Raw genomic sequence first — 27,316 nt, forward strand, 5'->3', positions numbered from 1 at the left:
TCCCAAAAGAAAAGAAAAAAGCCACTATATACAGATCAGAGAATAAGATTTTTCTCTCCATTGTTGAGAGAAAAATTTTCTCGTGCTAGTTGCTTTGGTAGTGATAAAGGCGCCCACACGTCAAGTGCAGATCGAACCTGAGTCATAACCTGGAAGATCATTGGAGACAGTTCGTGATCTAACAAGCGTGGTGGTGACGGATCGTGATCTAACAGGAGTGGTGGTGGCGGATCGTGATCTAGGAGCCTAAATCACTTCAGCAGAAAAAACCAACTCAGATTTTCAAGGTACGATTTCTAGAATACAAATTCTTATATATTATATGAGAGTGATCTTCAAAAGGTTTAATAAAAATTAAAAAACCTAATTTTTCCCCAACATAATATACATATCCCCTCGGGTGTTTGAATAATTCATATTCAATTTGTATTTATTAGTATGCATGTATATTGGTTGGCGCATGTAAATGAAATCTGTATGTCGAAACTTGCATGCAAAGGCCACGTGAAGCACATCTAAATGGGGCCGTGTGTAGAGATGGCAAAACTCCGGGCCGGGTCTGGGTCTGGGCCAGATTTTAATCTGGGTACCTGAATTTTATATTTTTTAATATTTTATGTGTATATATTTTTTATTTTTTAGTAATTTTATAAGTTTTAAATTTATTTCAATAAAATTTGATATGAAAATATAAACTTAAGTGTTTAAAACTTTATATATGTATAATAAATGAGTCAAATAAATATAAAATATTTAAAATAATATATATTTTATAATTTTTTTAATAAAATCCGGGTTCCGGAGTTATCAAGTATGCCCAAGACTGACCCGGCTTCATACCCGGGTCGGGTATTTTTGCCACCTCTAGCCGTGTGTAGCATTTAGAGTGCGTTTCGTATTGAGGTTGGAACGCTACAGCAGTAAAGTGTTTGGTAAACACTAACTGCGATAACTTGAAAGCTACGTTGATATGATTTTTCACTTGTATAATAGAGAATCTATTATATCTTTAATAATCTTGTTAAAATTATTATTTAAAATTTATATTTACTACATATTATAAACTTTTATTTTATAAGTACAACTTTTTTTCTACAGCAGCTGTAACTTAAAAGATACAACACCTCAATCTCAAACACACCCTTAATTTTGCTTTAATTTATTAATTTAAAATCTGTGAATGGCCAGAATCAGTTTAGATATATTATGAGTCAGTTAATGATATTCCTTTTAAAAGAATTACTCTTAAGTGTACTGTAAAAATAATTAATTGTGAAAAGAATTAAACATGTGTTTGGTAAAATTTATTTGTAAAAGTACTGTAAATTTTCAAAGCAATCATATATATTTGATAAATATTAGTTTTAAACTGCTATAAGAATATACATAATTAAAAAAGATATAATGTTGGAATAAAATTTATTTAAACATGTATATAAAATATCTTTGTTATTGTATACATACAATATTTGATAATTAAAATAAATATTTTATATTATTAATTTTATTTAGTAATAGGTAATAATCTCTTTAAAATTAATGATTTGATTTCTTAATTGACAATCTGGTTTTAAGAATCACTTTTATACTTAATAAAATTTTCTCTCTCTTTATATATATAAATTAATGTAGGGCACGATTTTTCTCACCAAAATAGGTGAAAAACATTAATAAATGTTAAAAAAGAAAATGGAATTGATTCAAACCCGACTCGAATCGAAGAGGCAATCTTCTGATCTGGAGGTGGACGAGCCACCATGGCGCCGCGGATGCACCTTTCCACGTAAGTACAATATTGTCTTTTTAATTTCGGTATAAAATCTGAAACTAAAATTCATTATCACAACTATGTACCATTTGAAACCTGAAACTTTGTTACGATTAAAAGGGTCTCGGCTAGTCTATTTAAAGATCACCGATGATAGGGGATCTAATATTTTATTTCTTGTATGATAAGATTCAATAATTAATTCGTGTATCCATCTTCAACCCTCTTGTGTGTCGGGTTGTTCCTAGTCCAATCATAATAAATAATGTCACAATCTGTTGTAACCAAGAACCTAATTAAAATACTTATTTTTAATTTAATGCATGATGTTTGCTTGTTCTATGAATCCCTTCCACTAGTTTATATTCATTTTGCATTAATTTCTCCGCTTATCACCTAAATCAAATTGGTTTTATACATATAAATGCCATGTGAAGCTTGTCGCGATATATGTACCCATTTGGCCCGGCTGAAGCAATTGAACTTTGCTTTATTTTAGTACTAGGAAATAGAACCGCGCTTCGCGCAGCTTAAATGGCAAATTCCACATAAATAATTTTAATATGATTTTAATCAAATTATTCTTTCATCAAATTTAACTACCCTCTATTTTTTAATAATTTACTCATAATACTTCTTTCTCTCTCTCAATAATAATGATATAAAAAGTAGTATAATATTATTTGAAGAAGATGAAGCCACCTCTCAATATTGAAAAGAAAGAATAATAATCTTGTTCAAAGAATAAGAATCTCATTTTTAAGAGCCTTTTAAAACTCTTAAAGCGGTACTAAATGTTCGAATGAAAGTGTCATCCTCTCTCTTCAATATTAAACAATGAGAAGTGTTGTTTCCTTTGAAAAATCTTAGTTGGAGCCTTTAAGATAATATTATATTGTTATTTTTTAAAATCTTATTATTATAAAACAGAAATAAGTGCTATAATTGCTATTGTCTTGATGGAAGAAATTTATTTTTTATTTGAAGAGTTTTTTGAAACAGTGTTTACCTTTTCACTCTTCTATTTGCCACATAAATAAATATATAAGTATTTAAAAAAAATAAAATTATTAGAGTAATACTCTTATTAACGTGACTCTTCAAATAAAAAGATTTAGAATGTTTTGTTCTAACTCAAATATTTTACCACTAAAACCACATGTTCGGTGCTGAGTATGTTTCCAAGAGTCAAGCTACCATTCTTTCCCAAGTTGAAATTACACCGTGATTTTCTCCAATTGTGTTTTCCCAACTTTATTTGACCTGAAGAGTGAAAAATTTCTTCCCAATAGGGGAGCTCGAAAACATTAAGATTCGCAAAATCTATGAGCAACTTGTCCTAATAATCATATGGCCCGTCATTAATTACATTGGGTTTCATTTTTCTTCCGATAGTCGTGTAATGATAATACGCAGGACACTTGGGAAAGAGCGGCACACAAGTTACTCATGCTCTCTTGAGTATTGCCATTCGATGTTTGACTTCTTAAAGCACCAACGTCAGTCAAGTCCTAGAAAGAAGAGCCTGCAATGGATTCTTAATTTTTAAATGCGTAATAATACTAATAATAATAAGGTGAGTTATGTTCTTATCTAATTCTAGGAGAAAGAAAAGCCTGCAATGGATTCTTCATCACAACGGTAACTTTTGCTTCTCAGTCAAATCAACCTCATCACCATCCACAGCCTTCCACTTAAAATTCCAAACCAAATTAGCCACAAAATACTCCAAATGAAGCATAGCCAAACCAAAACCGGTGCAGATTCTCCTGCTAGCTCCAAATGGCATCATCTTAATTTCCCTACTCCCCGTTATGTCAAAATCTCGATCATGATCATTCAAAAACCTCTCGGGCTGAAATCCCATCGGATCCTCCCAAACTTTCGGATCCCAACCCATGTCGGCCGCCATGAAATTCACACTCCCGTCCTTTGGTATCACATACTTATCATCAAGCACGAAATCCTCTGTCATAGTATGGTGATGCCACATCACCTCCTCTAATCCCAACTTCATATGTATATATATATATAGATTTGAAGAAGCCAAAAGGCACTTAACAAAAAGTTGCATAATTAAATATGAGATTATGACATTAAACTTAGGCCCTAGTGCCATTGATGAGGGAAGATGAAAGAACATCTCTTCCTATGTTAATTAATTCATGTATTTTAAGCCACTAAAGTTTAATTGCTAGCATAATAAAATAAATGAATGTTTCAAAAGACTTATAATTAATTATTATTAATGGTTACATATTGTTGGAGTTAAATAGAAAGAGGAAGAAATATGTACAAAGAATATCCACCAATATTTTAGATATTTTAGATAATAGAGAATATAAAAAGATGAGGTTGAGGGAAGATGAAAGAACCTCTCTTCCTATGTTAATTAGGTGATGTATTTTAAGGCACTAAAGTTTAATTGATAGCATAATAAATTTTGAAGAAGCCAAAAGACACTCAACAAAAGGTTGCATAATTAAATATGGGATTATGGCATTAAAATTAGGACTTAGTGGCATTGTTGAGGGAAAATGAAAGAACCTCTCTTTCTATGTTAATTAATTCATGTATTTTATGCCACTAAAGTTTAATTGCTACCATAATAAAATAAATAAATGTTTCAAAAGACTTATAATTAATTATTATTAATGATTACATATTGTTGAATTTAAATAGAAAGAGAAAAAAAAGTACAAAGAATATTCACCAATATTTTAGATATTTTAGATAATAGCAAATATAAAAAGATGAGGAATGATATATATTAATAAAGTTACTATTTATTAAATGAGTTAAATACAATCAAATTAATTATAAGAAGATGAAAAGTCAAATCTAAAAAAAAATTATCTATTTATTAGATAATAGAGAATATACAAAAAAGCAAAATGGTGATGCCACATCACCTCCTCAAGTCTTAACTTTATATAGATACATAGATACTCTACGTGGTTAAGGTTAGTATCTGCTAAATAAGATCAACTAGCCAGAGGTGTTCTTTTAAGGATGCATTTGAAATTGAGGTTGGGCAGTTGTAACTTTTAAGCTACAGTACTAAAGTATTTGGTAAACACTAACTACTATAATTTCGAAGATATATTAATATAATTTTTCACTTATATAATAGAAAATTTATTATATTTTTAATAATTTTATCAAAATTATTATTTAAAATTTATATTTACTACATATTATTAATTTTTATTTCATAATCACAATTTTTTTTCTACAACAATTGTAATTTAATAACTACAACACTTTAATTACAAACACGCCCTAAATGCAGTCAAATCGAATCACTGCAGATTCAGTATTGAGAACAAAAAGTAAAAATTAATTTTTTTTTTTGATTAAGAGGGGCTCTTAACAGAGCTAAGAAGTAACAAGACGGGGATAGACTACCCCATAATTATCTTGGGACATAAACTGGAGCACTCCTTTAGGAGGAGAGTTCAAGACATGAAGTCCTAGCGGGAGGGAACAAGCTAAAGTAGCTAAATAATCCGCGGCAAAATTCGCCTCCCTGTAAACATGAGTAATCTCCACCCGCCAGTTGCGTCTGATGAGTTCTTGAATGGCACGAATGAGGGTAGAAAACTCATTGGGATTCACCATGTTATTCTTCACAAGTTGAGTAACGCAGCGACTATCAACCTCAACACAAAGCCAACGGATCCCTTTATCCCACGCAAGAGTCAGCCCTTGGTAAAGACCCCATAATTCCGCCGTGGTCACTGAACAATTCCCTATATTCATCCCAAATCCAACAACCCAATGACCACTGTGATCTCGAATCAGGCCCCCTGCAGCAGCTACACCATTCACTTTGCAGGCACCATCTGAATTCAACTTGCACCATGGCCAATTCGGAGGCGACCAACCAATCCATTTGTTGACTTTTTTATTTGTCAAGCTCAAAGAAGACCCTTGAATTAAAATCACCTCCTCCGTGTGAGCCTTGACATCATTAACCATGGATAGACTGTCCATAGCTAATCCATTCACCCAGAACTGGTTCCTCCAATACCATAGTCTCCATATCGCTATACCAAAGAAGCAAACCCAATTTCGAACTCCAGAAATAGGCCATGCATTCTGGAGATTATTCATCATCCATTCTTTAAAAGGAGCTTGGAAAAAACGCTGCCTCATTGCTACAGGAATCACTCGATACCAAAAACCTTTCGTACCCATGCAATCTCTTAACACATGCAAGATATCCTCAACCGGGGCCCCACATCTATCACACTCAGTATTTATCGCCATGTGGCGCCATGCAATTTCAGTTTTGGTTTTCAATCGGCCATGAAGAGCTAACCAAATGAAAACTTTAACACCCTGAGGGCCTTGCCACTTCCAAACCATATTCCAACTAGTATCCTGTAAAGAAATATCCGGAGATCTGATAACATTATAAGCCGAGGAGGCTGAGAAATTCCCTTTATTAGAATGCGACCAATAGAATTGATCCGGACCTAACAAATCTGAGGGAGGATGTATGGACGCAATCTTCATGATGGCCGTGTGAGGGAGAAAAAGATCAAATAATGCCCAGTTCCATTGCCCATTCGCTGCCACACAATCAGCAACCATTAAGTTAGTGAGGTGATCGGGAATAGGAGAAGTGACCTGGTTCGCAAGGGGCTTATCCTTATACACCCAACAATCCCACCAAAAATGGATTCTTTTACCATCACCAATAGACCAGCTCCTACTTAACATCGTATCACTCCAAATCCTTCCAATAGCTTTCCACATATGAGATCCATAGCGAGTCGGCAAGGACAGAGGGGGGTTGGAATTATTAACCCCATATTTTGTACACAGAACCTGAACCCATAGGCTATCCTTAGCTGAGATGATTCCCCAACTAAGCTTCATTAAAAGCGCTTTATTCATCACGTTTAGGTCCTTAAGTCCTAAGCCTCCATAAGCCTTTGGTTTGCACAAAGTATCCCAGCTAACCATACTCATCCGCTGCTGATTTGAGTTACCACTCCATATGAATTTCCTGCACCCTTTATCAATCTTCATATTAATTCCAGTGGGGAGGCTAGTTGTTTGCATTGCGTAAACCGGGATAGCTTGTAAAACCGTCTGAGTAAGGGTTATTCTGCCAGCCAAAGACAACAGAGATGCATGCCAGCCCGACAAACGCCTTTCCACTTTGTCAATAATGTTCTGATATGTATGCTGTGATACACGAGTATGCAGCAGCGGCATCCCAAGGTACGTGCCCAAGTCCTTGGTTACGGAGAAACCAAGTTCAGCCCCAATTCTTTTCATGTCCCAAGCCGAAATATTTTTGGAAAAGAAAACTTGAGATTTAGCCTTATTAACTTTGGCTTCCGAGCTCTGGCAAAAATTATTCAAGACCATATTTATCACCCCAGCTTGTTCAATGTCTGCTTCAGCCAAGAGTAAAAGGTCATCGGCAAAAAATAAATGAGTAAGAGGGGTACCACGACGAGCAAGTCGAATTGGCCGCCATTCCCCAGCAGTGACAGCTCTATTAATCCCATGGCTGAGCCTCTCCACACAAAGAACAAAAATATACGGGGAAAGAGGGTCTCCTTGTCGTATACCACGGGAGGGAACGAACTCCTCAGAAGCTTCACCATTCCATAATATTCTCATTGTAGCTGAAGTAATACATGCCATAATGATCTGGATCATATCTCTAGGCAGTCCCGTTTCTTGCAGCGTCTCATAAATAAAATCCCAGTTAAGTCTATCATACGCCTTTTCGAGATCCACTTTAATTGCCATGAATCATTTCTTCCCCGCTTTCTTGCGCATGGAGTGAATAACTTCTTGGGCAATCACAATATTATCAGTGATATGACGGCCAGGCACAAAGCTAGTTTGCTGAGGACCAATAAGAATCGGCATTAGGGCCTGCAGTCTGTTAGCCACAATTTTAGAAATGGTTTTGTATGCCACTGTGCATAAACTAATCGGTCGATACATTTTTAGATTAACCGGATGGTCAACCTTTGGGATGAGAACTAGAAGCGTAGTGTTAATATCCTTCAAAATACTGGCGCTGCTGAAACTATTCTTTATAAATTTACAGAAAGAGTGGCCAACGATATGCCATTGGGATTGGTAGAAAATCGCATGAAGACCATCCACGCCAGGTGCCTTTAGTGGCTTCATGCTAAAAATAGTCTGTCGGATTTCATTATCCTCGATGGGAGCCATAAGCCTGTGAGTGAGAGCTGCATCAAGGATAGGGAAGCAGCCCCTGACTGGATATGGTCGGAAATCCAAAGTCTCACTAGTATAAAGGGTCGAGAAGAAAGCCGTAGCATGCTGCTTAATAATTTCATTATCCACAATCCATTCCCCATTAGCATTCTGGATAGTTGTGATACGATTTCTTCTACGTCTAGCCAACGTTTTTTGGTGAAAATAAGCCGTATTTCTATCCCCTTGGATAAGCCATTCTTTACGAGATTTTTGAAGCCACAAAATTTCCTCTTGTGTAAGAATTTCCTCTAACTCCTTCTTCAGCTTTAGCTCTAACCTGGCCAAACTTCGTCGGGACTTAGTTTCTAACACCTTTTGAATCCCCCCCAGGCGTGCTAAGATCCGTCGCTTCTTTTGAAAAATATTCCCGAAATGGTCTCTATTCCATTCCAAGGCCTTCTTCACAAAAATATCAGCAGCATTTAGATACGGCAAACTATTAATCCAAGCATTAGATACAAACTCCCCAAAAGAGTTGTCCGTAAGCCATGCAGCTAAGAAACGGAAAAGTTTTTGTCCCCTAACGCAACTGGCATCATTATTAAACCGAACTAAGATGGGTCTATGATCTGAAGCAATTTTTGGCAGGTGTAAAACTGCATTGTCTGGATACTTGTGTAGCCACTCTGAAGCAATTCGTGTGGTTTACAGTTTCATCCGCAAAATTTTGACATGTGACAGATCCATGTCTACTTGTGTGCACACTGCATTGATACTTGTTCCACAAATGAAATATTAATTAAGGGCCCAATTATAAACTATGGACGAAAGTATGGTTAGTTTATATGCTTGAGCTTACAACATTGTGGATTTATGTTTCTGTGAAATGATTAATGATCAAGAGAAATAATCAAAGAACAAATCTGTTAACATGCATTGTGAATTAATTGACACGCGGAGATATGCGAGCATGCAATGGATTTTTCATCTCGATTGTGAACTCTGCTTTCTCTGATAAATCAACATCTTCATCCGCCTTATTCCACTCAAATTTCCAAATCAAATTTGCCACAAAATACTCTAAATTCAGGATAGCTAAACCAAGACCAGGGCAAACTCTCCTCCCAGCACCAAACGGCATCATCTTAATTTCTCTGTTACGTGTTATGTCAAGGTTATTTTCCCCTCCGTTCTTATCATCACAATACAAAAATCTCTCGGGCTTGAACTCCAAGGGATCTTCCCACACATTCGGATCGCGCCCCATATCCGCCACCAAGAAGTTCACTGAGATACCTTTAGTCACAAGGTACCCGCCCAATTCAACATCCTCTGTCACCGCGTGTGGAGTGTCCAGCAAGTAAACAGGTGGGTGACGCCTCAAACCTTCGAGAATCACTGCTTTCAAATAAGGCATCTTAACCAAATCATCCTCATTAATCCACTGTTGCCCTTGTTCCACAACCCCATTAATTTCATCCAAAATCTTTGCTTGAATTTTCGGATACTTTACAACATTCGCCATGACCCAATGCAATGCAGTTGCTATTGTATCACTGCCATGGCTGATAAATTCATCACTCAAACTCACAATCTCACTCTCTTCGAGAACTTTCCGATCACTAGGAAGCCTCAATTCTATTAGTGTATCAACATATGACTCAGAATCAATGTCCCTTTCTTCATTTTCTTGCTTAATTTTCTTTCTATCTCTAACCAAACCCACAAACACATCCTCTCTACTTCTAATAATACCCAAAAACTTCTTCCAACGCTTTCTAAACAAAATTTTCCCCAAATCTGGCATGATTGCAAATACTTTCAGCTTATTAATGATCATAAAAAGCTTTTTCTGGGCACATCCCAGTTCCCTAATCTCCTGCTCTTCAACATTATTACCAAAACACATCTTAACCAACAAATAAAATATCGCATACCTAAAATGCTCACAAACATAAACACCATCACCCCTACATTCACAGTATTCGCGTTTTAACTCACAAATTAATTTCTCCAACACACGTCCGCGTAAATGAGAATGATTAAATTTAATACTTGAAGAGTGAAGAAAACCTGATGAACCGGTGAAATTATGGCGAAGAACACGCCAAGTTGTGCCATACGGGTACGTACTAATGCCCCTACGTTTGTTTGCAAAGATCAGATCATCAGCAATGCTGGTAATTTTCGGGCGGTCCGCGAAGACGGTGCCATTGTTGATGAGTGCTTGATGAGCTAGGGTGTTGTTGCAAATGTAAATGGAGGGTTCTGATCCCATTCTAACGGTGATGATGGGGCCATACTTGAGGCGGAGGGTGGAGATTATGGGTCCGAGTTGAAAGAGAGGTTTGCGGTGCCATAAGAAATGGGCAAGGAGGTGAAATCTTGGAGGTCCTGGTGGGAGATTTTGGGTGCTGATTTCTGAAGATGATGATAAGAGAAGAGCGAGAATAAACCTAACAAGAAAAGCGAGGAAGAGAGAAATTGGGATGATGATATAATATAGGATCTCCATGAGAGATGGTTTTGTTATTCATAGATTTTCCTTGTTAAATTATTGAGAGTATATTTTGAGGTTCGAAAATTGCTTACATTTACTTGTAGTCTCATACATTCTAGATGTGATGCAAAAATAATAAAGCGTAACGACGGAAATAATTAAGCATATAATAAGTATTTAAATGAAAATAGTTTATATGCTCTACTAAGTCTTTTTAACATGTCTCTTCGTCCTCTTTGGGTTCTACTACAAAATCCTTGAATTAATTTATACCATTTTTCTTATTCTTTCACATGCATTTTGTTTTATATTGTTTTTTCCTTCTTTTTTTTTTTTTGGATGTTACAAACTTTCAGTTATGTTGTGAAAGATAAGACTCGGTAGTCATTACATTAATTCCTGACTAATTATTTTACTTTAATAAAGTTGACTCTTGCTATCATGTTTCACTAAAAAAATTGAAAAAAAGTCACCCCGTCATCTTGTGCGTGGGATTTAACAATTCATATTTTTCAAAAGTTCTAAGACTAAGTTTGTGCATAGAAAGTTTCAATGGTAATGAAAAACAGAAATCATCGGCCTGCTAAGGGGTCATTGTTTCATAAATTATTCAGCGCTCTCTTAACCTGTGATAAGAATAAGTCATATTGCCGAGTGCCATGCATCAGTAGTAGTTTGACTCCGTTATAATTATATTCCTTTCTCATAAGAAAAGATTATAAATACTAGACACATATCAAAGCATTGCTCTGAGCTATTAACAAGAGCTTTCTTTCTAGTTCAATAAATATCACTCAACAATGTCATCCAAATCGTTTCCTTTCTTCTCATTTACAGTACTCCCCTTTCCCTCCTCTCAAATTGCTCAGTTTCCGCTCATGATCACTCCCATGCCCAAAAAAAATCATCGTCATCGGCATGTGTGCTTTGATTCTGTGGCTTGCGATAGTTCAAGTAACCAAACTTATCCAAGTACTTTTCAAGCCCGCGGATGCCTTTAATTTGGTCTCCTTTGTGACACCCTTTCAAATGACAACACGACGATGTGGGGTTGCAGATATCGTGAATGGCACAATTCGAATGCGTTCCAGCAAGAAAAGGCAACAACACAAACATCAAAATGGAGCCAGCCATTTTTACACAGTCTCTCATTATTCAACTTTGAAGGAAGCCTCAGGTGGCCATCAACCAATTCCCATATCTGATGCCATGAAACCCGTGGTTCGTGCTTTTAAAACATGGGCCCCAAGCGCTCACTTACAAATTCTCACAAACACAGGACTGCACAAACGCTGATATCACGGTTAGTTTTGAAACTGGGGACCATGGAGATGGCTTCCCTTTCGATGGCCTTGGCAGAACCATCGCTCATGCTTCTGCCCCAGGAGATGGGAGGTTCCATTATGATACTGATGAGCCGTGGGCTGTGGGTGCAACAAAAGATGCGTTTGATTTGGAGACTGTTGCATTGCATGAAATTGGGCATTTTCTTGGCCTCGACCATAGCTCAGTTGAGGGTGCAATTAATTATGTATGCTTACATTGATCGTGGAGCGACAAAGGGTTTACATGGTGATGATATTCAAGGAATTAAGGCTCTATGTAATGTTTGGGCTTGAATCTGCTTGATTAATTAATATTTTTAACTTTATTATATTTGAAATTTCAATGAATTTTGATTTCGCGTGCAGAGGAAGCAGTCCAGAAGACTGCTATTGTATTTTTCAGCTTGGTATGATAATTTATTTTTCATATCTTTTGTATGAAGTATTTTTCCCTATATGGTATTTTTTGTTATTTAATATGATGGCCGCCTGGCCATTGTCTACATCAATTTAAGGCACCAATTAATAACGGACATGTATGAGATAAATGTTAATTTTTTTTCATCAATGTGTAATATGCAATTTATGTTGCACTAATCAATGAGCATGACTTTTGTTTTTATCTGAAATGATTACATGACATTTAATGTTTACCATAGTAACTATAGTTACGCAATTATCACATTAATGAGATCGTTGCCACCGGTTTAATTAGAAAAAACTACTTTAATTAAGAGAAATTAGTAGTGTCAAACAATACAATTAATTAATTTTTTTAATGAAAATTTTTATCTAGGTACATTTTCGAAAATGTAGTTTTTCTTGAAGAGTAATATTTATTATTGCTAACGAACTGAAACAAAATCATGCATTAAGCATGGTTTTAAAATAATCATCATCATCATGAATTAAGTATGAAAAAAATAATATTAAGTTTGTTACAGGATGAAGTACCTTGTAGTAGAAATTTGGAAGCATTTTGTTTTTTATTGAAATATTGGAGGCAACTAAAAATAATAAATGAAACACAAACAAATAGATACACATATATCGTTTAGGCGTTGGTCAAGTGTATATGCTTTTGGTAAGAAGTGGGCACTGTGTTATTGATGAAGTTGAAAATATACCTCATTTATTTTCTTTAAAAAGGTTTTTCACGTTTTTGACATATATAATTGGTAGTTTTAGGATAGAAAATTATCCATATATACCTCATTTATTTTCTTTAAAAATGTTTTTCACATTTTTGACATATATAATTGGTAGTTTTAAGATAGAAAATTATCCATCAAATGTATTTATTTCTGACTACGACCATAAGTTAGTGTAATTTTATTTAAAAATAAAAAATAATTAATGGTTAACAATTAGTATTATAATATATAAAAAGTTGCACTTGAGAAAATCCATCCAAAATAATATATATATATATATACACACACACACACGAACACACACCAAACGCATCTTAATTTATCTTCAACGACACAAACATGGAAGGGCAATTTAACAAATGATTAACAATAAAAAAGGAAAATATTAATTGGTTAAACAAATTGGTCTAAGTATTCTTCAACGGTGGCATAATCAACATCGGGATATAGCTCAGAAGCCTCCACTCCGGAAGATGGGTCGATTTCAAAATTGGTTTGTTCACCCTTCATAAAGATTGAGAAGTTGACTACTAACATAATCTTATCTTCATTAGAGGCATCTGCAAGAAAAATTAATGCAATTTAAAAAAAAAAATTCCAATTAAAATATATGTTAATTAATTATCGACAAGTAAGATGTTTAGTATACTTAATGCGCAAATAATTTCTATAAACTATGTTTTCATCTTTTAGTAATAAATTTTTTTATCACAAAAAAAATGACTTTAAATAATGGTTAGTTCTTGTCATATATATATATTATGATGAGTTGGCAACCTTGAATCATCTGAAGAATTTGGTCCTCTGTGACATAGATTTTTTCGAGTGTCTTCCCAATCTTCTTCTCCCAAAGAGCAACAAGCTCCTTGAATGAGTATATATTCTTCGGAGGTCTGAGGTAGAGAGTTTTGTTCAAGGTTCTTGGATCATCAACAGCTTTGATAGTGTAGGTTGCTATGTCTTCTTCCTTGTTAAAGATTGCTGCACAAGAACAAATAGTCATAATCATAATAATAATAACACCACCCAAAGCCTTTCAATTTTAATTCATTCTTTAAAGATTCAACCCGAATCGAAATTAATTTTTTTACGTACCCTTAGGTTGGCCATCGCCATAGAATAAAATCTTTTCTCTCGGAGGAGCAGTGGCCCCAGGCTGGGCCATTGTAGGAAGAAAGAACCCGAAAGAGCAATTGCATGACACATAAGTGTGAGGAATCCCTTCAGCCTCAATAGCGCGGCGGATTTTTGCCTTTCTTGCATAGCCTGATTTTGCTGGCTCAATTGGATGCCCAGCGTCAACATTGCTCCCATACTCAGTTGGAAAAAATCTCTGACCATTATTAATTTCATAACTTTTAAATAAACATTAACACTACATAACTTAAGATTAATTTCACCTGAATTAAATTATAAGTTAATCAACGAACCTTGATGTTACCGACTTCTTTAATGGCAGCGATGAGCTTAAACTGATCTTCTACTTCTGTTCGGCCTACTGCTGATATCACTACATCCACTGGTTTTATTGCCTTCACCAAACTTTCATGGTCATGGAGGTCTCCCTGCGCAATCAAACAATTAATCATATATAACATATTAATTAATTAATTGATAAATGTACCATAATCATTATTTGCTAATTAATAAGTATGTATGATTGATAATCAGCATACATATATATATATATATTCACATTATACATAAAGCAAAGTGACGCCTTGGTTCTTAAAGTTTCCGATAAGTTGGCTCTTAACGGGATCGTGGACACTGCCTTCTCTAATCAACGCAAAGGTTGGGTGGCCAGCCTTTGCACTTGCTTCTACAAGAAATTTTCCAATGTTTCCAGTTCCTCCGATGATCAAAATCTTACTTTTCTCAGCCATTGATCTTTTTTCTTTATGGGCGAACAAGAAGAGAAGTGAATAATTAAATTGAGAAGGTACAAGTTCTCTCGGAGATGCATTGAGCCAAGTTCACAATTTATAGATTGAAACGAACGTGTAGCTTGAGGCCCTGTTTCATATTTTGGTAAAAGTGTATCTATTATTATTGGCAAAATAACACTTACTATTTTTTTTTTTTTAAATAACAAATTATGCTGTCAAAATCAAGCTATAAATACCTACTAAACATTTTAAAAGCTTAACTAACTAAATTTAACGGAGCCTAACTGCCTAAATTCCTTTCTTCTATGCGCCTAAATATTTGATAATTTGATTTGCTTCAACTGCTTAAGTGCTGAAATTAAACAATTACGAAGCAAAAAAGAGACTATTTGCACTGAAAGGTTAATACAGTCAACTCTCTTCTAGTAGAGACCCCGATGTTTACTGAAATATTTTCACTAAACCAAATAAAATGTATTTCATTTCCGAGTGATGTAAGAGTCAATACTCAATATTTCAAGAAAAGTTGTTTGCGTGTAAGAGTCTAACGGTAAAACTATAAACATAAAATCAAATCTCAATCGCTAAACACATCTAACGGCTGGTATCACAAGATTCAATTGTTTGGGCTTATACAAAATTAATGTGGTATTCATTTATTGAATGATAGTTAAGTAATTTTAGAATGTATAAAATTCATCATCCAATAAATGAATGACACATAATATTAGAATTTAAGTTGAAACTTAAATATTGAAATTCTGAAATTCTGAAATTCTTAATATTATTAATAATTTATTGAGTATCATTAGTTCCTCTGTATAGTATAGTTGAAGAAAATTAACTTTGATCGCTCTTAAATATTATATTTATTACATTTAGTACTTTGTTTTAATAATGGACTAAAAAGTAATGGATTGAAAAGTTTGTAGATAATAAACAAATTGCTGTGTGTTGTCAATTTATTTCACTATTCACTTTTATCTGAAATTAAAGGCAAATAATTAAAAGTGCCGATATATATTCTAATTATCATTTTCCTGTATATAATTATATTTTTTTATCTAAAAAGAAATTTTCCGACCCTGTGACATACTGACGTTGAACCATCGCCGATTAAAAAAAAAAAACAAACCTAATTATTCAATTGCTTTAGCAAAAAGCTGAGTATTGACGAAGATTGCAGAATCAAAACGACAAACGTCCCTACCATTATCTTGATTCAGAAATCTCTAAATTTTTTTTTTCTTTTTAAACAATAAAGAAAAAAATGCGTGCTTTTGCAAGTCCCAATAATGTACATTTTGTCATATAATTCCTTGTTTCTTCTTCCACTGGATAAAGATAAGACTAAAGATAAGATCCAATTTCATGATTGAAGATTTAATTTACAGTTTTATCCTTTCAGAATGAAAAAAATAAAAATGAAATGCGTATCCAGATTTCCCTTTGTCTGATGATTAATTATAGCATTATGAACATTATAAAATATTAATTTTGATGGAAATTTTAGTACATTAATAAAAATGGAATTCAATAAAGGCAAGGAATTTAAATGTGCATTTCTAAAATAAAGCTATACACTACTGAGAGATATTCTAAAGAGTAATGATACAGCCACAAACTCTTGTACAAACTTATTTTGTACAAACTGACGTGGCATTAATTTATTGGTTGAATAAAAATATAAATTAATAAAAACAAATCATGTGGGCCAAGTGATATTTAATTCAACCAATCTTATCATGCCACATCAGTTTGTACAAAATAAGTTTGTACAAGAGTTTGTGGCTGTATCATTACTCATTTCTAAATAAGCAATTCTTTCACCACTTGATTGCGACAATGCAACAAACACCACTCCAGCCGGCAATGGAGGTTGCTGGGCCTTCAAAGTTAAATCAAACTCATCAAATCCAAAAGTATGGACCCATTAGCCCATTTGCGACCCCAATTCGCATGGTTCTCGGTTGACGTGGGCACCCCACATTGGTGGAGATTGCAGAACTCTTCTTCAAAACAGCTGCTGGCAAATAAATAGTACACCACCTACAAATGATTATGAGACAGGTGGGAAAGGAGTACTGTAGACATTGAGAAGAAAAGAAAAGCTTTAGCTAGCTCTTTGTGTTGTCTGTGCAGGGCAATGGTTTGATTTTGATATATGTCTCTATCTATAGACTTCTTCATGTGAAGAGAATTAGCCCAAATCCCACACAACTTGAGCGAGGCTTAGTGTCTACTAATAATGCATCCAACTATCAAACAAACAGTAACGATAATTTACAAAGTTGGGACACTATACATGTATATTTGTATCTGCCAACAGATATGGTAGATACTGTGGCTTTATTTCATAGGGCTACGTGATAATTAGTTATTGGTCCGATAATTTCTCATTTAATTCGAGAATTTATATATGTGTTAAAAATGTTGTTAAGAGTAGTACAAAGTTTGTATATATTATATGCTTGTAAGTGTTATCACTATTTTTTTCACGAAAATATATATTATTATTTCTCCCCTCAAATCTTCCAAATCGTTACCCAATCGCCAACAACCACTTGCTACTTGCTAGTAGTATCATTTTAACTCAAATTTTACATCATATAAGTGAATTCTCATTGTCATGCTTGTGGACCAATATAAATAAATACAAGTGACAGTTGAACTTTGTATCCTACATTTGGTAGTCCAGCAGAAATTGAAGGAAACATAATAGCACCCTCAACCGAGCTATGAGCAAGGCCAAGAAGATGACCAATTTCATGCAAAGCAAACAGTCTACAATCAAATGCGCCCATGGCTCGTCAGAATCATAATGAAACTTCCCATCTGGTGGTGGAAAAGCATGAGCTAAGGTTCCATCCGGAGTCAGGACCACCGCGGGCATCAAAAGGGCTCCCATCTCCACGATCCCGACTTTCAAAACTAATTTTGATATCAGCATTTGCGTAGTCCTCTATTTTGAGAATTTGAACTGAGCCCATGTTTGAAACGCTTTCGCAACCGGATTTATGGCATCGGCTCTGGTTTCTGGACGAAAGGCGTAAGTGAATAGTGAGCGACAGAGCGAGCAAAATTACTGTGCGGTTGCCTTTTCTTGCCGGGACGCATCCGAGTTGTGCAATTCACAATGCCCGCATCTAACTCCACATCGCGGTGTTCTCATCTGTATCTTAGCTACTGTATTGCCATCTAAAACCCCAGTGGATTCTAAGTTAAAATTGAGCTGGTCGGTTTGATGGCAGATTCCAAAAGCTCATCAAAATCATCGTCGTTAGCATGTGTGCTTTGATTATTTCCCTTGGAATTTTCATATTTCAATTCATGGTTGCCTTTAACCTCGTCGCCTTTGTGGCAACCTTTCAAGTGCTTCATGAACTTCAGCGAGCATGACCATTTTTTTTGTTTGTTTGAGAGAACATGACTTAGTTTTTGTCATCATAGTAAGTTGGCAAATTGTAGGGTTTGGCCTACTTTTCCAAGATTAGGCTCAAGCCCATCTTATGAGCAAATGCACCCGTTTCATTTGATGACAACATCACAAAACAATTGCTGTCTCTTACGATTTGAAGCAAACTTTGCTTTTGAAAAAAGAGCAAACTAGCTAACAAAACTCTTAGACTTTAAGAAACGATAAAAAAAAAAAGACAAAAAAGAAATTGGAAATGGGAAAAAGCACTTGAGTCTTCAAAATGAAGATATAAAGAATCAAAGACGTGTAACCAAAAAAATAAAAATGACAGTATAAGTTAAAAAAAATAAAAATTAGTCGTCGGATGCATCAGTAGACCCAATGAGATCTCACTAAAGCCATCGTTTACTTGTGACTCACGTTGTGCGGAATTTCGGCGAATTCGTCTTTCATGTTTAAAGGGGAAGCTCGTGCATCATGTCCATGCGTCGAATTGAAATCAGAATGCACATAGGCGGCCCAATCACCACACTCAGAGACCCCACTAGAAAAATCACATATCTAATATTGAATAAAAATAAAAGTCGTTTTTTTGTATCTAAAGTGTAAATTTTTTTCCTATTTATTTCGGTCAAGTTTCTTACAGTTTTCTTTAATTGAATAGTAAATTTTACTTAATTGTTCTCTTTTTCAGATTTTTTCAATAATATACTTAATTAGATATAATATTGTATTGTTAAATTTCCGTTCACATTCTTTTCTCTTCCTCAAAGGCTCAAATAAAGCTCAACCTCTGCACAGTATACATGCGTCGAACGAAAATAAAGTTGTTCTCTTGAATGTCAAAAGACACTATAATTACAATCAAGTTTCAATTTTTAGCCGTGAACAAATAATTATCAAATCTAACATCCTTTCGAAATTGATATTATATTTATCTTTATATGGTTTCATTTTAATACACAATATTTATTTCATTGCTTCTTAATTAGTGATTATTACTCAATTATTACATTTTTGCAAGAACATATGATAACATACCAAACAACTTGGAAAGAAAAAGGAAGACTAGAAATTTAGTTACGTTTCAAATTAAAATCCATTGATGATTTTTTTTTAAATATAGTTAACTGAGTAAAATTTGAATCAATTTTTTAATCCTCTATTTTTTTAGGGCTTAAATTTAAGTGTTTGACCAAATAAAACTGCTTGAAAACCACTCGATTAAGCATCCTGGGCTAAATCAATTAATGATTTATGAAGAAGTGTATAAATACAGACGTATATCAAAGCAATGATTTGCACAGACAACACAAGAGCTAGGTATTTGATCAACAATGGCATCCAAAGCTTTTCCTTTCTTCTCAATAGTCTCTGCCATTCTCCTTTCCCTCCTCTCTCATAATTACTCAGTTTTAGCACACTCCAACGCAAAAAGAAAAATCATCCCCATTTGAGTCCATTGAGCACTTGAAAGGTTGCCAAAAAGGCGACAAGGTTAAAGGCATCCACGAGCTCAAAAAATACCCGCAAAAGTTTGGCTACTTGAACTATGAAAATTCCAAGGTTCAAAGCACTCACGCTGACGGCGATATTTTGATGAGCTCTTGGAATCTGCCATCAAAACCTGCCAGCTATATTTTAACTTAAAATTCACCTGAGTCTTGGATGCCAATACGGCAGCGAAAATGAGAACTCCGCGATGTGGAGTTGCAGATATTGTGAATGGCACAACTCGGATGCGTTCCGGCAAGAAAAAGCAGCAACAAAATAATCATTTTCACACAGTGTCTCAGTAGTCATTTTTCCCAGGAAGCCCCAGGTGGCCAGCTTCCAAGTTCAGTCTCACTTATGCATTTCGTCTTGGAACCCGCGGCGATGCCATAACTCCCGTTGCTAGAGCGTTTCAAACATGGGCTGCAAACACTCAGTTCAGGTTCTCAAAAATAGAGGACTTCGTAGGCGCTGATATCAAAATCAGTTTTGAAAGTCGGAATCATGGAGATGGGAGACCTTTTGATGGCCGTGGAGGTCTTGATGGAACCCTAGCTCATGCTTTTGCGCCAACAAATGGGAGGTTCCATTACGATGCTGACGAGCCGTGGGCTGTGGGTGCTGTACAAGGAGCATTTGATTCCTTGAAGGATACATATATAATAGCACCCTCAACTGCGGTACAAAATGCACCTTGTACAGCTACCGTATTGTGGGTGCGGTACAAGATCTTCTTGGCCTCGGCCATAGCTCATGAGTTGAGGGTTCTATTATGTATCCTTCAATATCTGATGGACAAACAAAGCGCTCATTGCAAGGAGATGATATTCAAGGAATTAAGGCTCTGTACAATGTTTGAGCATGCAGCTGGCCCTGAATCATTAATAATATTAACTATTAATTATGATCTCGAGATCATTTCTCCTGTCTAGCTAGTTCTACCGATCGAGTTAAGAATAAATGATAAGTGAAGAGGTAACGATCAAGAAGAAATTTAAAGTTATTGCGATTTTCTTTCTGTTGTATGAACGAATGTCTTCCTCTAATTGTTATATTAATCATGAAGGAATGTGTTATGTACTGCAATTGACGAAATACAAAATTATATTTTTATATACATGAAACTTTTTTGTTATCAATCAATATTCAATATTGTTATCTGAATGGTACGATGGTGGTGTCAACAATTTTACAATGCACCTATTTTTTGTTTGAGTAATTATTAATTTGTAACTAAGTAGCACTTATAATTGAGTATCGCTATATTTACCACATTATATATGTTAAAAGAACAATCCTTCAAATAAAATTTCTATGATTTCTGCATTATTATTTCATAATACGATTTAATTAATCACCATAATTTTTTACGTACATTTAACTTCCTTATATCAGGAACCAGCCAAATTATTAGAGTTGCAGAATGGGTCCAATATTCTTGGTTTGATGTATAATTAGTTAAATAAGAATATTATTATTAATATTTTAAGTTAGAAGGACGAATAAAGACCAAATTAATTTTTTGATCCTTCTTCCCTAATTGGCTAGCTAAATAAACATGTTTAGAAATCGCTAAAGCAAGCCATTAGGGTAAATAACAAAATTGATTGATAACAAAATTTTTCATAAATTGTGAATTGCAATACATACTATATTCATACAATAATAAGAAAATTACATAATTGTACGTTATTCCAATCTGAAAAGCACACAGGAACTTTCTCCAATCAATTAACTTAATATGAATGACTCAGAGCCATGTCAAACATTATAAAGATCCCTAATTCCTTGAATATCATCTCCATGCAAACCCTTTTTGACTCCAGCAGCAATTGAAGGATACATAATAGCACCCTCAACTGAGCTATGGTGGAGGCCAAGAAGATGACCAATCTCATGCAAAGCAACAGTCTCCAAATCAAATGCACCTTGTACCGCTCCCACAGCCCACGGCTCGTCAGCGTCATAATGAAACCTTCCATTAGTTGGTGCAAAAGCATGAGCTATGATTCCTTCAGGACCACCACGGCCATCAAAAGGGTTCCCGTCTCCATGATCCCCACTCTCAAAACTAATTTTGATATCAGCATTTGCGAAGTCCTCTATTTTTGAGAATTTGAACTGAGTGTTTGCAGCCCAAGTTTGAAACGCTCTAGCAACGGGAGTTATGGCATCACTGCGGGTTCCAGGACGAAAGGCATAAGTGAGACTGAACTTGGAAGCTGGCCACCTAGGGCTTCCACGGAAGAATGAATAGTGAGACACTGTGCGAAAATGATGATTGTGTTGCTGCCTTTTCTTGCCGGAACGCATCTGAGTTGTGCCGTTCACAATATCTGCTACTCCACATCGTGGTATTGCCATCTTAGCTACTGTATTGGCATCTAAAATCCCCGTAGATTTTAAGTGGTAATTGAGCTGGTATGTTTTGATGGCAGACTCTAAAAGCTCATCAAAATCATCATCGTTAGCATGTTTACTTTGATTCTTGTAGTTGTCATAGTTCAAGTAACCAAACTTTTCCATGTACATTTTGAGCTCATGGATACCTTTAATCTTATCACCTTTGTGGCACCCTTTCAAGTGCTCAATGAACTTAAAAGGGGATGATTTTTTTTCGGCATGGGAGTGTGCTAAAACTGAGTAATTATGAGAGAGCAGGGAAAGGAGAATGATTTGGATAACTGCAAATATTGAGAAGGAAAGAAAAGCTTTGGATGCCATTGGTGAGGGATATTTGATGAAACAGAGAGAAAGCTCTTGTTGTGTGTGAAGAGCAATGGTTTGAGGTGTCTCTATTTATAGATTACTTACGAGAAAGAAGTATTATTTATATATATATATAGATAAATATTGGGGACTAGACTTGGAGTCAATCTTTTTGATTGATACACGGCAGAATTGACTTGTACTTGGCAAAGGTGTTTACTCGGCATGCAGAATTAATAATAGGCAAATTGGTAGTTTTTAATTCTATATTTCTTCATACAATTGATACTTTTTTTCCTTGAACGTTCTTCTTTTTAAAAGTTTAAACATATTGAAAGATGAATCGGCCCAAATTCCACGCAGAGACGAGGTAGTTAATTACTTTATTCTGCCCATAGAATAATACAGAAAGACTAAGACTGAATCGAAAGGAAGACCCGTGCTACTGTTTCCGAATCAAAGGAAAAACAACGCATAATATAGCAGCCTTGCTACAATTTATTCCGGACTAATTAAATTGCCTGAAATTTGCCAAGCAAGCCAAACACCAGCTCAATCAAACGGGGCGTTTTGGGCGTTTTACTTGCCGGAATAGGATCTTCTCCTGATCTAATATCTACTGAACTTTTAAAGATCTTCTGCCACGTATTTTTTAGTGGTAGTGTATGGGTAAAATTTAACTTTTTTTTTATTTTTTTATTTATTAACAATCAATCAGCAATTGAATTATTTACTTGCCTGGTTAAAGCAGCATCTTTTACAACATCAATGTCTAACAAATATATATTGGTACATATATATGAACCAGACTACAAACGCTTCCTTGGGTGGATTAATACATGTCACCAACTTTTTTGTTTCATATCAAGTGCTCCTTTCACATTCTTAACTTTTTGGTTATGTTATGTATCTCGAGTTTTAAGATATATAATTAAGAAATGTAATCCATAACCTGAAATATAATTGAAAATAGAAAAATAAAAATACAACGAAAAAATTATAGTGGAATGAATGCAGTGTCGATCTTTTTCTCTTTGGTGAAAGATAATTTGAAGGTAAGATTTCCATAAAGGTATTGTTTTACCTTAAGTCAGTTCCACTTTCACGTAAAAGCAAATTTTCACATCTACAAAATTGTCTGAGAAGAGCAATGCTTTGATATGTCTACACTTTATAGACTTCTTCATGTGAAGTGAATATCTTTTTGTCAAGTGAATCGTTTCATACGCTGGCATGCATGACTTTTACTTTAGACTAACGTTTTCAGATCGCAGAATCCATAATTAATGCATTGTGATTTCTATATTTCGTTTTAATGGAAAATTCCTTTCCATGGACTACATGCAAGAGTTGATTCCCCTAAGAATAATTAAGAAAGATGAATTGATCAAATGCCATAAAATGGCAGTCAGGTGACGCCACAACGATCACTTAAGCAAGATTTAGGGTCTATTAATTAACGAATGCATCCGACGACTTGTAAGTTCCCCACACACACACACAAGTATTTGAAGACTCAAATGTCTTTTACATTTCCAACTTTTGTTTCCCCTTAAATTTTAAGAGATTTGATAAATGTAACTCATAACTCATAACTTTATAAATGTAACGAACCACTTAGAGCATAACAATAAATAAATAAATAGATTGATGGATTCTAATGCAATTTGAAGTACCATTTTAATGTGGTATTTTTACGAGATTGTAATTGGTAATTATAAAATAAGAATTGAGAAAACGATCTAAATTCTATTATTTTTATTTATCGAATGATGATGATAAACTCATAAAGTTAGGGTACAAAATTTAATAGTCATGTAATAATTAATTATTAGAGAATTTATGTTTGCAGTATATAATGAAAATGCAAACTTTATATCACTATCTTTTTTTTCCAAAAAAAAAAAAAAAAAAAATCTTTCCTCGTGTTCCAAATAGTTTGCCGGCAACCACTTGCAAATGTCATTTTAACTCAAATTTCGCATCATAGAAATTGTCATCGTCATACCTGCGGAAGAATACAAATATCATAGACGATGGAACTTTCATTGACCATTGATCGGTTGTCAAAGTAATGAGAAAACTAATTATTTAAGTCAAATCTACAGAGACCTTAGGTGGACCCACCCGTTTGACGGGGTGCATTTAAATGAGCTTCATCTAGTCAAATCAAACGTTACTTTTTTCTTGCCAAACGTACAACTGAAAAAATAAAAAACATACCATTTGTGTACAAAGAATTGACCCAAAGTTTCACGTGTACGGAGACGACTGACCAGATAGGGTGTGGCTACAATGCCGGCTGGTATTTTTATTTTTAAATATTAAATTGAAATAATATATTAATTAACAAAATGTCAAAAAATAATGTTGATAGTAAAAAAAAAAAAAGATAAATAGATAGAAAATGTAAGAAAAATATAATGTTATCAAAATCATGAGAAAAGAAATTAAAAGTTTATATAACAAAAGGCAAAAATTTGTTTATATATTTTTAAATGCATTGTTTCGTATTTAATATCAAAATTTTTATGTATATTGATACATGTTTAACATTTATGTTGCATGTTTAATATCATTTGTCTCATATATCACGTACTTTGTTGTATGTTTACACCGCACTCATGTTTAATGTCTATTATTTTATTGTATATTTCACTTTAGTTGTTGTATGTTTGAGATAACTTTTAACATGTAAATTTCATATTTCGTTCCATGTTTACATGACAGCAACGAGCCATTTATAGTACAAAGGTAAGTATCTCAGATTGATTTTCGGTAGGTTAAAAAAAATCATTGAAATCTACAAATAATTTGATTCAGAATACGTATAAAACATATAATGCTTTAAACCTAAAAGTAGGCCAATTAATTATATCATAACTTTCCTACTCTGACTTTGTTAAATCAAAATTGATTGGGATGATATAATACATTGTACTTGTGCATGATATAAAAAAAAATGGAGCAGGGCACGTGTTATGGTTTGTAGACACTCAATTTAAAAGAGTTTCATCTTAATTATCTTATTACGCAATATTATTAATGAAATCGAAAAGTCAAACTTAATCTCACTTAGGACTTCAAAAAAACGTAGACCTCCAATCATATCATATAACAATTAATATTAATTGTTATAAAAAAGTTTGATATAATTATTTTGTGAATCGCAATACAAAATACATTTATACAACAATTAATAAGAAAACACTGTTATTCCAAGCTGGAAAATAACATAAAAACTTTCTTCATGATTTCCTCTTCACCAATCTAAGACCACTTATGGTAGCAATATTCAATCAAAAATCATTTATTCTTAATTATCACTTTTAAGTAAAACTAAGTAAAACCCCCAAATTAATAATGATCAAACATTATTATATAAAGCTCTAATTCCTTGAACATCATCTGTATGCAAACCCTTTGTCGCTCCAGGATCAATGTAAGCATACATAATAGCACCCTCGACTAAGCTATGGTCGAGGCCAAGAAGATGCCCAATTTCATGCAATGCAACTGTCTCCAAATCAAATGCACCTGGTCTTGCACCCACAGCCCACTGCTCATCAGCATCATAATCGAAAATCCCACCTCTTGGGGGAGCAGCATGAGCTATGGTTCCACCACGGCCATCGAAAGGACTACTATCTCCATGCCACCCTCTTTGAAAACTAATTTTGAGATTAGCGTTCGTGTAGTCTTGTGTTTGTGAGAATTTGAAGTGAGAGATCGCAGCCCATGTTTGAAAAGCTCGACCAACGGCATTTATGGCTTCAGCTGGGGTTCCTGGAAGAAAGGCGTAAGTGAGATGGGAATTGGAAGGTGGCCACCTCGGGCGTCCTGGGAAAAACTCATAGTGAGAGACTGTGTGAAAATGGTTAGCTCCGTGTTGGTGACTTTTCATTCCGGAACGCATCCGAGTTGTTCCATTCACGATATCCGCAACTCCACATCGTGGCCTAGTCATCATAGCTACGGTATTGCCATCTAAAACCCCTGTGGAGTTTAAGTGGTAATTGAGCTGGTATGTTTTCATGGCAGACTCTAAAAGCTCCTCAAAATCATCATCGTTAGCATGTGTACTTTGATTCTTCGAATTGCCATAGTTCAAGTAACCAAATTTTTTTCAAGTACTTTTTGAGCTCATGGATGCCTTTAACCTTATCTCCTTTGTGGCAACCTTTCAAGTGCTCAACGAACTTAAATGGGGATGATTTTTTTTTGGGCATGGGAGTGTGCTGAAACTGAGTTATGTGAGAGGAGGGAAAGGAGAATGATAAGGAGAACTGTAAATGAGAAGAAAGGAAAAGCTTTGGATGCCATTGTTGAGTGATATCTGGATGAAATAGAAAGAAATCTCTCGTTCGAGTGTGAAGAGCAATGCTTCGATATGTCTCTATTTAAAGATTGCCTATGAGAAAGGACTAATTAATTTTGGAGCCATTGGAGTCAATTTTTTTAGACACGGAGGTATGACTTTTACTTGGCGAATGCTTTTTACACGGCATCCAGAATATGAGCGCTAATCTTGGAAATCTCCTAAGCTGTAGTTGAGGAAAAAGTTTATAAATTATCATGTTGTGCAATTTTGAGCAGATTATGCACTTCGATTGAAATTACGGAACAAAAAGGGGGGGAAGCTTTCAGCATTTAGAATTTGTAAATAGCTATGTTGGTAGAATTTCATTTCGTCTATTTTGATGGATATATATCAAACTTGAGCTTGTACCAGGAGCCACGGAACGCTCTGTTAGCATATAGAGAACTTGAAATATAGCACATAGTAACTGAATTACTTAACTAAAACGGGAGCGTTTTCCAGAAGGTATACCTAAATTTTAGGGAGCAACATTTAGAAGGA

General features: G+C 34.7%; 3 protein-coding genes and 4 pseudogenes across 4 annotated transcripts; 2 read left to right on the plus strand and 5 right to left on the minus strand.

Annotated features, from left to right (window-relative positions):
- Nucleotides 1-8,757: 8,757 nt before the first annotated feature.
- LOC112498673 (cytochrome P450 89A2-like) lies at nt 8,758-10,816 on the minus strand. Its single transcript, XM_025100255.2, has one exon. It carries the CDS (start codon nt 10,479-10,481, stop codon nt 8,910-8,912), a length of 1,572 nt encoding a protein of 523 aa, XP_024956023.1. The 5' UTR covers nt 10,482-10,816; the 3' UTR covers nt 8,758-8,909.
- Nucleotides 10,817-11,495: 679 nt separating this feature from the next.
- LOC107177586 (metalloendoproteinase 2-MMP-like) lies at nt 11,496-12,384 on the plus strand (annotated as a pseudogene).
- An 812-nt stretch (nt 12,385-13,196) lies between these two features.
- On the minus strand, nt 13,197-14,932 carry LOC102625829 (phenylcoumaran benzylic ether reductase TP7-like). 2 transcript variants are annotated; one of them, XM_006482407.4, is made up of 5 exons: nt 14,649-14,932; nt 14,376-14,510; nt 14,041-14,278; nt 13,723-13,926; nt 13,197-13,505 (listed from the first exon to the last, which is right to left on the minus strand). In XM_006482407.4, exons 1-5 carry the CDS (start codon nt 14,829-14,831, stop codon nt 13,339-13,341), a joined length of 927 nt encoding a protein of 308 aa, XP_006482470.1. In that variant the 5' UTR covers nt 14,832-14,932; the 3' UTR covers nt 13,197-13,338. The 2 variants fall into 2 exon arrangements, with proteins under 2 accessions (XP_006482470.1, XP_024955366.1); XM_025099598.2 differs by having other exon boundaries at nt 14,642-14,791.
- A 2,468-nt stretch (nt 14,933-17,400) lies between these two features.
- LOC112498650 (metalloendoproteinase 2-MMP-like) lies at nt 17,401-18,263 on the minus strand (annotated as a pseudogene).
- A 1,326-nt stretch (nt 18,264-19,589) lies between these two features.
- On the plus strand, nt 19,590-20,605 carry LOC102626116 (metalloendoproteinase 3-MMP-like; annotated as a pseudogene).
- Nucleotides 20,606-21,340: 735 nt separating this feature from the next.
- Nucleotides 21,341-22,524, minus strand: LOC102609561 (metalloendoproteinase 3-MMP-like). Its single transcript, XM_006495316.3, has one exon. The coding sequence runs from the start codon at nt 22,468-22,470 to the stop codon at nt 21,508-21,510; it is 963 nt and encodes a 320-aa protein (XP_006495379.2). The 5' UTR covers nt 22,471-22,524; the 3' UTR covers nt 21,341-21,507.
- Nucleotides 22,525-25,822: 3,298 nt separating this feature from the next.
- On the minus strand, nt 25,823-26,778 carry LOC102630863 (metalloendoproteinase 3-MMP-like; annotated as a pseudogene).
- Between the last annotated feature and the right edge of the window lie 538 nt (nt 26,779-27,316).

The sequence above is a fragment of the Citrus sinensis genome, chromosome 6 (genome assembly GCF_022201045.2).
Source record: "Citrus sinensis cultivar Valencia sweet orange chromosome 6, DVS_A1.0, whole genome shotgun sequence".
Lineage (NCBI taxonomy): Eukaryota > Viridiplantae > Streptophyta > Magnoliopsida > Sapindales > Rutaceae > Citrus > Citrus sinensis.